This window comes from Porites lutea, chromosome 11, assembly GCF_958299795.1.
Source record: "Porites lutea chromosome 11, jaPorLute2.1, whole genome shotgun sequence".
In the NCBI taxonomy this organism is placed as follows: domain Eukaryota; kingdom Metazoa; phylum Cnidaria; class Anthozoa; order Scleractinia; family Poritidae; genus Porites; species Porites lutea.
The window spans coordinates 28491024-28501106 of record NC_133211.1 but is presented as its reverse complement, the minus strand read 5'-3'; the positions used below and the strand labels follow the sequence as shown (position 1 = coordinate 28501106).

Here is a 10083-nt window from a genome sequence, read left to right as displayed (position 1 = left end):
TTGGAAACTCCGTCCACGCTTCAGTACCTGCTCGTATTAGTCCTTAAGTGCGTAAACCCGCGGTTAAATTTTGCCTCCGCTGTAGATGTTATGGCATTAAGTCGTTATTTTTTTTCTCTTGGTAAAGGTTCTCAAAGATGACATCGCAAAGCACAGGGCGTTGTTCCAAGCATCCGAGAATACGGGGCAGAAACTAATCGAAAGAAGCCAAGAGGACCCCGCAGTTGTAGCGGAAGTTTATAGCAAACTTTACAAGGTCCGCACTGCATTAGATAAGCTGTCAGCTCGCGCAGACCAACGCTTTAGTCGTCTGCAACATGTCTTATTACAGAGTCAGGAATTGCAAGTGTCATTTGACGAGTTTCTGGAGAAACTGGATCGTTTGGAAGGAAGTATCGCTCTCCAGGCCCCCGTGTCTGGGGTATGCGACACGGTCAAGGAGCAAAATCAACAACAGCAGGTGAGTTTTGGCATAAGCGCCGTTTGTACGCACATCATGATTCAGAAGGTCTCGCTACGCGCGCTAATTGTACTGAGGTAGGCAATTTTGTACAACATAACAAGTACTCGGGAGCGTGCGCTAAAAATTTGTTTTTGGACGTGGAGAACATGTGAAGAAACTTTGCTTAAACTTTGTGCCAGTGGAAAACACAATAGATACTTATATGGTCCATTACTTCGGTGTTTTGCTAGATATTCCTGAACATTCACGAAGCTGGCGTTGCTTTTATGGATATTTTTTATTAAGCCGTCAGATATTAATTACTGTTAATGTTCAAAGTTAAATTTAACGAATGTCTTTGCTTCCTTTTTAGGTTTTAAATGATACGATTCAGCAGCAAGAGTCCTTGTTTGAGCAGCTTGTTCGATCAGGAAGAAATCTTTTGGACACCTCTGAACCTGGTCCAGATAGAGATGGATTCGAGAATAAACTCAGTGATGCCACACAAAGGTGGGAATCGGTAAAACAACAAACCCTTGAACGACAGGAACAACTTGACCGGGTTTTGCCGCTTGCGAAGGAGTTTCAAAGCGATATACAAGGCGTAAAACCTTGGCTGCTTGATGCTGAAAAGCGACTCAGGGGTGTTGATTGCGATCTTACAGATCAATTTTCCATTGACCAACAACTTGTGACATTAAACGAACTCGAACAAGAGATCGCGGAGCGCAGACCGATTGTCGATACTTTAAATGAAACGTGTTTGTCCCTTACGAATAGCTGCAGCGCGGACAAATTTGTGATTGAGGGAGAAACACAGGATGCTAAGAAACGGTTTGATGATTTGAATAGTGAAGTGTCAGTAATTAAAAATAAACTTGCGAAGTTGAAACAAGTTCTAGAACATTATAACAAGGCTTTGATGCCTTTGGAAGATTTGCTTGAAAGCACTGAAAAATCCCTAGCCAGTTGTGAGCCCACTGGAATAAATGTTGCAAAGTGCAAGGAGCAGATTAAGACCGTCGAGGATTTGTTATCGTCGCTCATAGCACACGAAACTGATGTTGATGAAGTAGTGAATGCCGGAGGTAAGCTCGCATCTACCCTTGATCCAAAGTCTGCTGAAGTTCCTCGGGTTAAGCAGGAGGTGGATACTTTGTCCAAACGGTACCAAGGTTTGCTTGAGAGTTTAAACCAGGAGAAACAACAACTAGAGAGGGGAACGGAGAAGGCGCTGAGGTTCCAGGATGCACTACGTACCCTGGAGGAGTGGTTACCAAGGGTGGAAGAAGCTGTTGCGGCGCAGGAACCAATCAGCAGCGATTCAGAAGTCGTCAAGGAACAACTTCAACACGCAGAGGTTAGCGGTTTAAATTTGGCATCTCGTCCTTTAGGATTTACAGTAATTTGACTTTTATGGTTTATGCTTCCGTTGCCACCATATGTTTCTCAAAAGATTAGACTGTGCAGTTGGTTCGGTTAACACTCTTTACCTTTGATTATCGAGTGCAGATTTAAAGAGACTAATTCTGCGACTTAAGTTGTGTTTTTGCGTCTTGTTAAATCTTTGGCTAAGACTCTAATCTGTCGATTACAAATAGAAAATCTCTTTAATTCTAATGGTGACAATTTGTGTATTCTTGTAGGCTCTGAGAGATGAACTATCGAAGAACAAAGCCCTTGTAGACGTTTTAGAGGATACAGGGAAAGAAATAATAGCAGGTAGCAACGAAGACCCTCAAGTTGTGCGAGACGTCAGGGGTGAATTGAACAAGATCGTAGTGCCTGTTGACGTAATTCTACGCAAACTTGCCCAGCGTCAAGTTAAACTGCAGAGTGCCCTACTCCGCTCACAGGAGTTTCAGGTGAGGACGTACCCCATTGTCTTCCTGTGTTTGGTTGCTGTTACGACAACATTCAATTAACGCCAACCTTTGTTCACTCTTAATATGGATGATTGCTAGCCCAAGTTTAACAGTCTCGTTATTTTCAAGTGAAATGGAACCTTATCCCCAGTAAGCTTTTTATACCCGGAGTCTAGTTGAGAAAGGTCACGAAAACCTCCCTCCCAAGTTAAAGGAAATACTATGTTTTCCGATAAGGTGAGATAAGTAACAAGTGATTTTTCATAATTGTATCTTTGCACCGTTTTTTCAGGTTTCTTTCAACGAATTCATGGGCAAGCTTGACAATTTTGGTGAACAGTTGGCGAAGCAAGAACCCATTTCTGCTCTTTATGAAACCGTGCAAAATCAGCGGCAGGAAAATGAAGCATTTCTAAACGAAATGTTACTACAGGACCCAGTGTTAGAAAACCTAGTTCAAAATGGACAGCAAGTCGTGGATGAGTTGGATGACGCACCAGAAAGAGAAATTATGGAGAAAAAGATCTTTGAGTTAAAAACGAAGTGGCAGGCGATGAAAGCAAATGGCGAAGAACGTCAGAAACGTTTAGTAAAGGTCGAATTAGAAGCACGGAAATTCCGACGAGAAGCCGACTCCTTATCTCTGCTGCTCGCAAATGCGGAAAAGCAAGTGGCGGAGTTTGACCCGTTGTCTGTGGACATGAGCCATGTAGCACGGCAAAAAGAACTTTTACAGAAGATTAACGAAATGGTTGCAAAACTAAAATCAGATGTTCGGGAAGTTGGAGGGAAAGCCGCGGAACTAAAGGAAGACGCAGAAAAAGACGTCCCGGTCGTAGAAGTTGAAGTAAACGACTTTGTTGAGAGGATAGAAAAACTTTCAGCATCGTTGGATGAGAGAGCCGAGCAGCTTACAGCGATTGAAGAGGCGTCACAAGATTATCATGTAACTGTACAGAAAGTCGAGGACGTTTTCAGTGAAGCTTTTGATATAGTTGATGCTCCAGTGGCGTGCAGCACAAACACGGAAACAGCCAGCCAGCAGCTCGCTAAGATTAAGGTTTGTGTTGTGACTTAAATGACCTAGCTATTTGAATTCCCCAAAACATGAAAGAAATTTGAATGAATTTCGCTTAATCAAGGCGACATGAGGAGTTTACCAAAAGATTCTAATTTAGTGCAAATCTATCAGTATACAAAATATAAAGGAGCGTTCTTGTAAGGAAAGTTGGAAACGGATTTACTCCCTTAGATCTGTAAAAAAATAACATGAAATGTCTTTTTTTTTGCACGTTAAAATACATAACAAAGAGAGGGAAGTTTACAAATCATGAAAATCGCACAAATTATTTACAATTATCATATAAAACCTGATAAAACATTGTGTATCTATATTGTTAAATTGCTAAGTTGTATTTAAACCTTACTCTATTGAAGGCACAATTCTTAACACGTTGTGTATTTATCCGTGGTTCTTGACTTGCTTGTGATCTTAACCTCTTGAATGACTCTTAGACTTTCGGGAAAAGGGCGTATTATGGTTGGTTAAAATTGTTCTTCATTTTGGTGTACAACCTGTGGTCACATTTTTCTAAAAGGTCATAGATATTAATTAACTCAGAAGTGTAAAGTCGCTTATTGCACCTTTTTCAAAAACATTGTATGGTGTTTAAATCTACGCCTCGTAAAGACGAAGCGTAGTGAATTGTACGAACAGAAATTCTCTTTCTGATCTTTGATTTTGTGCTCTCAGGAACTCGGTGCGTTTCTAGACGGTCAAGCTCCTGAGGTAGAAAAAGTAGGCCTTAAAGGAGACAGCTTGCTACAAAAGGTCCACGACTCGTCACCAGACCACGCCGTCATCACCGGCAAAGTCGCAGATGTGTCGCAGACTTATGCGGAGTTACAGAAGAGGCTCAAAGCTCAGGAGGCGGTTCTAGCAAGCAAAATTAAAGACACCGAATATTTTAATGCCAAAGTTGACGAATTGGGGTCCTGCATACAAGATACTCGTGAAAAGATGTCTTTAGTGGGGCCAGTTAGTACCGATCCTGCGCTTGTGCAGAAGCAGTTAAGTCTCACACAGGTATGTATAAGTCGTCAAGGTCTAAGATTCATCGTAATTAAAATAGGAGGGTACTTCTTTGTATCATCGTAAGTATTTCATCATGAGGTCAGTGAAATGACTTATCCGTCATCGATTTTTTCTCGCTTTTAAAGGACTTGAAGTTGAAACTAGAGGAGAAGAAACCAATATTAGAAGATACTGAAGGGATTTGTCACAAACTAACAGAACAGAATAAAGAAGAACCTTTAATAGCAGCAGACTTCAAAGACAAACTTGACAAAGTCAAGTCACCTTTTGAAGATCTGAAGGCGAAGATCACTGAGTTGGAAGGCACATTACAAGCAGCACAAATTCGTTCGCAAGAGTTCAGTGTATCGTTCAGTGAGTTCACAGACAAGCTACAGGAAATGGAAGAAGTTGCTGCCAATCTACAGCCAGTATCAGCCGTGTTTGAGAAACTACAACAGCAGAAGACCAACGATGAGGTAAATATTATGAGTACACTATGACCAAATACTCTTCGAAAGCTGTCATTGATAGGACGTAAAATTTCTTTCTATCTGCAACACAATCATAATTTGTTGCCCGTTCTTTTATCAGGGAAATCTAGCAGGCCTAAGGCCATAAGGACTGAACGTCTATAAGACTTCGTTACCGTAAAATAGCAATCGTATTAGTAACTTATATATTTATAATTTTGTAATGTACCTAAAAATCAGTCATCTGACTACAAGGGTACAATAAACAAGTGATATATTTGTGATTTGTACATCTGGGTTGATGTAAAATGATACTACTGGTGTTACTCTTTGTAGGTTTTGGAAGAAACGATCAGGCACCAGGAGGAAGTTTTTGAACAGCTCATGGAAAACGGCTCCAATCTTCTAGAAAGCGCGGAGCCTGGATCCGAGAAAGATGCACTCGATACAAAACTGGAAGATACCAAACAGCGGTGGCATGACATAAAACAGAAAGTTGCTGACCACTTGAATCGCGTGAATAAAGCTTTACCTGAGGCAGAGAAATACGACGATTCTTCAAGAAGTCTTGGACCTTGGCTGTCAGAAACGGAGGAGAAGTTAGATTCCTTAAAACCTATTGTAGCTAACCAAGACGCATTAGATCACCTTAATGAAACTGTGGCAGCATTGCGTGGCAGTGTCGATCAATATAAACCTGAACGTGACACAGTTAGCTTGACATCTGTAGCTGTAACAGATTTGGCTGAAGTTGATGTGGATGTTATTAAGAATGAGGCTAAAGATACATTGGATCGCTATGATAAGTTGGACGCCGCTCTGCTGTCACGAGAAAAGGAATTAACAGAAGTAGGTCGTTTACTGAGTCATTATCAAGTCTTAATGAAGCCTGTCGATGCACTTCTGAAAAAGGTGGACGCAGCCATTGAGTCCCAGGGTCCAATAAGTGCTGATGTAGAGAAGAACAGAGAAGATCTTAAAGCCATAAAGGTACGTTCATGCGTAGGTTGTTGTTGTTTCCAAGTTTAAAACACAAGGCGCGGTCGATAATATATGCAAGATCTCGGCCTTGAAACAAGAAAGATACAGTGACAGTGTTCAACATTTCATCAGCTTGAAAAGAGATGAAAATCTGGCTCTGCGATAGAATTCAAATGATCGGTTTTTGGTATTCCGTCGAACAAAGTGTTATTTTTCACTGCACATTCTCGTAACTTGTTGATCATTCCATGTTTCTTCTAGTTTGTGTCTCTTGACATGATTTTTGTCTAAACAGGAATTGATCAAACAACTAGAAGTAGCAAAAGAAAGCCTTCACAATGCTGAGACATGCGGAGAGCAAACAGGTCTAACTATTGAAGCAGCGAACGGTGACCCATCACTTGTAAAAAAGGAAATCGCAGCGATTAATCAGAAATACGCTTCCCTTCTGGACCAGCTGAAGAACAAGCAAATGAATCTAGAGGAAGCTATAGAGCAAGGGACTGAAATACAGGAAAAATTGGATGATATTCAAGAATGGACAGCTGATGGTGCAAAAATCGTGGCTGCATGGGAGCCAGTTAGTACCGATTCTACTGTGGCAAACAAACAGCTGCGTCAGTTAGAGGTTTGCTTTTTTTTTGTTTGTTTAAGCGTCGTTTTTTTGTTTCAGTCAGTGAAAAGCCATAATCAGTTTGCCCTCTCAAGGAAACAAATTTCATGACAACGAATAATGTGGATTATGGCTTTTCCTTAAAAAAAAATTAACCTAACTGTCTTGTTAAATTTCTGTTCCTTTTTTAAACAATATACAAGGGCGGCTTAATAATACGCCTACTGCCTTCTACTCACCTGATACGTCATTTTCATGTCAATTTGAAGGTTGCCTGACCTGCAACCATGTGCGAAGAAAGCTGCCAACACAAGAAGGCACTTTTTAGGGGAGCTTCTAATAGTGACAAATTCAACACATAATTTTCGAAACGTATTTTTTTTTTCCTGTGCAATCCTTTTCCCCTTTATATTCACTTGATGATAAAGAATGTGGAGAATTCTCCCTGCAAATTCTACTTTTCTATTATAACAATTTTTGGTAGGTGGTTAAGGATGATTTAGTCAAGCATCATGCAAGTCTGAAGGACAGCGCTACAGTGGCAGAGAGGTTGTTGGCCACCAGTGATGATCCAGTTGCTGCCGCTGAGCTTGAAAGCCGTTTATCCAGAGCTGAGCTTGAGTTAAACCAAATTGAACAAAAGATTAAAGAGCGGGAAGACAGCTTGCAAATTGCGATCTCGCAGAGTGGACAGTTTGAAGGAAACGTCGATGATTTCCTACGATGGCTTACCAAGGCAGAAAGAACGCTAGCTAAACTAAGACCAATTTCAGCTGACCTACCAACTGTCCAGGAGCAGAAAGATAGTTATCAGGTTAGTCAGAATTCAGATCCATAGTTATTTCATTACTACCTTTTTTTATTTTATGGAGTTCTGCCCAAATTGTGTAGTAAAGTGTATTGCAGAAAAGTAATGCAGTGACACGTGATATGCTTAATCAAGACAACAACATCTAATTTTTCACCATTAGCGCATTCCCTATAATTTGCTGTTAACTGTTTTATTTCTAAATCAAAGTATTTCTAAATTATTAAAATGCTTCCCTCATCGTAGACTTGCTCAAACATTTGCTAGTTTCTCAACAATTTGCAGGAGCAATCTAAGGCCTCTTATCTATTTTAAAAACGCCCCTGTTTGGTTTCCTAAATTGAATAGACGCCCCGCGTGTTTATTAGATCATTTACGGTATGCAGAATTTTAGTGGGAGTGCGAACAAGGTGTATTGTGGGAAATGCGCTAGTGGCGAATGTTTTCGATCCAACTGACCTGTTTTTAATCTTTTAGGCTATTCACGAGGAGATAAAAGACAAAGAACCGACCTATACCGCCCTATTGGCAGATGGAAAGCTGCTTAAAGAAAAAAGCCAGTTGCCGTCTGATAGAGAGAACTTGCAAGAAAAACTTGATAACATGACCGAACGGTGGACTAAGCTGAATACCGCATCAGATTCAAGGACCGCCATGTTGGAAGAGGCAGTAAGACTGAGCACTGAGTACCAAAAAGACCGCAGCCACTTTCTACCGTGGCTCGATGAAGCTGAAAGAAGACTAGATGCCATTCACTTGTCGTGTGCCGCTGATGTTCTGGAATCTCACAAGCAACATGTTCAGGTAATCAGGTCTTACCAAAGGTTTTTCTTTTTAGCATTTTTGTGGTGTAATTATTCTTCAAAATAAACTTTAGCATCATTTGGAAATGGACTTGCTAACGAGTGGCTGTTCATCTGCTTGAAAAAAAAAATGTTTGAATGATAATGTTTTGTTTTGTTTTGCTTTTTTTTATGTGAGATTCAGTGTAGTTTAGTAGTTTTTGGATATGAAGACGCCTAAAAAATTCTTACTATTCTTATATTCTTTTTGAATGCTGTAATAGGTTAACTTGCACTTTAGCAGTCAGAGAAAATGCTTACATAAATTGCATGGTCATTTCAAGACATCCGTTTTCATTTATTTCTTTTCTAAATAGGAGTTACAGCAAGACGTCGAAAACCATTCGGACACGCATGCAAAACTCGACAATGTTGCAGAGGGCATCACTAGAGTTTGCGTCGATGAAGTGAGTTCTGTTGAAGATGAAATTCAAAATCTTGACAAGCGATGGGACCACCTGAACAAAAACATGCAGACTAAACTTGCAGACATCCAAGACTTGGAAGGCCAGTTACGCGATTACAAAGAGGAGGTGAAGGGTGCTGATCAAAGATTGTCTGCGGTAGAAATTGAACTTAACGAGATAAAGGCGCCTGTATCGGATGTAGAAGAGATGAAGAAACACATCCAGAAGCTTGAGGTTCTGAGGGGTCAGTTGACTGAGTTGAAACCACAAGTACAGTCTACCCTGGAGATGGGTCAGAATTTACAGGACAACAAGCCAGAGGTATGTTACTTTGTGAGTTACCTGACAGCAGGATAAAAATTGTTTGTCCGCCTATGGAAGACAGTTTTGCGTAGGTATGATTTTCTATTCAGTAACAAAGTTAGTACACTCTAGAGTTCGTAGAAACCAGTAAATACGGTGCTGCCAATCTAATATTCTCTATTTCAACTTCCACGCTATCAAAAATAAAAATGCAAATCATTCAGTACGGAAAGTCCAGAAGACGGGAAATGAAAGAAGATAAATACATAAAAACCCTCGCCAAAAATCAGGTCTGTGCGATATTTCTTATGCGAGATATTCGGGAAAACGTCTTACCCAAATTTACAAAGCCTTGTATGGAGACGCCATGTTGGTGTCCCTTTGAGGGGTACAAATATGGGCGCTGGAAATCAACAGAAACATCTGTGTTTGAGTTTCCTACAAAAGCGTGATCACTTGAGAAACTCATGAGGATTGAAATAATAGTTGTTCTGAGACAAGTATTGTTTAGATAACAAAATCTCAAAAAAATCGGTAAAGTTTTTAACCCACAGAAGAGCTTCCCCGGCCGCCAGCTAAATGCCGCGTCACGCAAAACCTTAGAAATTCAAGCGTCCTCTATCGCAAAATGAAGAACCCTTTCGAACCGAAGATTTGTATAAATTAAGGTGGTTAGCTGCTGTAATAACTCATGAAAGTAGAAACTCAGAAGAATCGATACTTCCTTAGTTTGAAAACCGAGAATTAAAGCTTGTCAGCAGAAAGTGGGGTGGGGGGATGGGGGGTCTCTTCTGTGGTCCTATGGCATGAGTTGTTAAGGCTTCACTGGAATTGAGCTGCTGTCGTTTTGGAATCAATTGGAAAAGTGGTGTACGCTTAAAAAAAAATTCCTTGTCTATTCGACCTTATCGTTCTAAACAGGTTTAGAGATTAGCAAAACAAAACAAAATTCCAACCAGAGTTATGAGCTCAGCCCATGTTTTTTTGGGTGGAACTAAAATATAGGCGTATTGTTGAATATCTGTCCTCAACACACGGAAGGGAATCTTGTTTGAAGATTTCTGACGTGGCTTCCACACTCCTAATTAAAGATTAAATAGGTCACGCCCACCCCATGACAACAGCCCTTGCTCACTTATCTTTAATAATCTCATTGTACACAATAGTTCAATAATTTATTCTCAATATATATTTTTTTCATTTACGTACATTCGTTTGACATAACTTGTTCTTGCTTTTGTATCGAATTGTTTCTTCAACAGTCTTCATGGTGGT

At 40.4% G+C, this 10083-nt stretch overlaps 1 protein-coding gene across 3 annotated transcripts in view; it reads left to right on the top strand.

Moving 5' to 3' along the window:
- The window catches only part of LOC140952877 (uncharacterized), a 136230-nt gene that overhangs the window by 105572 nt on the left and 20575 nt on the right, over window positions 1-10083 (top strand). For all 3 annotated transcript variants that reach the window (XM_073402327.1, XM_073402326.1, XM_073402328.1), the window contains 11 exons: window positions 128-460; window positions 816-1802; window positions 2089-2307; window positions 2600-3367; window positions 4061-4393; window positions 4528-4860; window positions 5191-5844; window positions 6131-6463; window positions 6933-7262; window positions 7734-8060; window positions 8416-8826. In XM_073402327.1, the coding sequence (XP_073258428.1) occupies window positions 128-460; window positions 816-1802; window positions 2089-2307; window positions 2600-3367; window positions 4061-4393; window positions 4528-4860; window positions 5191-5844; window positions 6131-6463; window positions 6933-7262; window positions 7734-8060; window positions 8416-8826 (5028 nt within the window). The remainder of the gene's footprint in view (window positions 1-127; window positions 461-815; window positions 1803-2088; window positions 2308-2599; window positions 3368-4060; window positions 4394-4527; window positions 4861-5190; window positions 5845-6130; window positions 6464-6932; window positions 7263-7733; window positions 8061-8415; window positions 8827-10083) is intronic.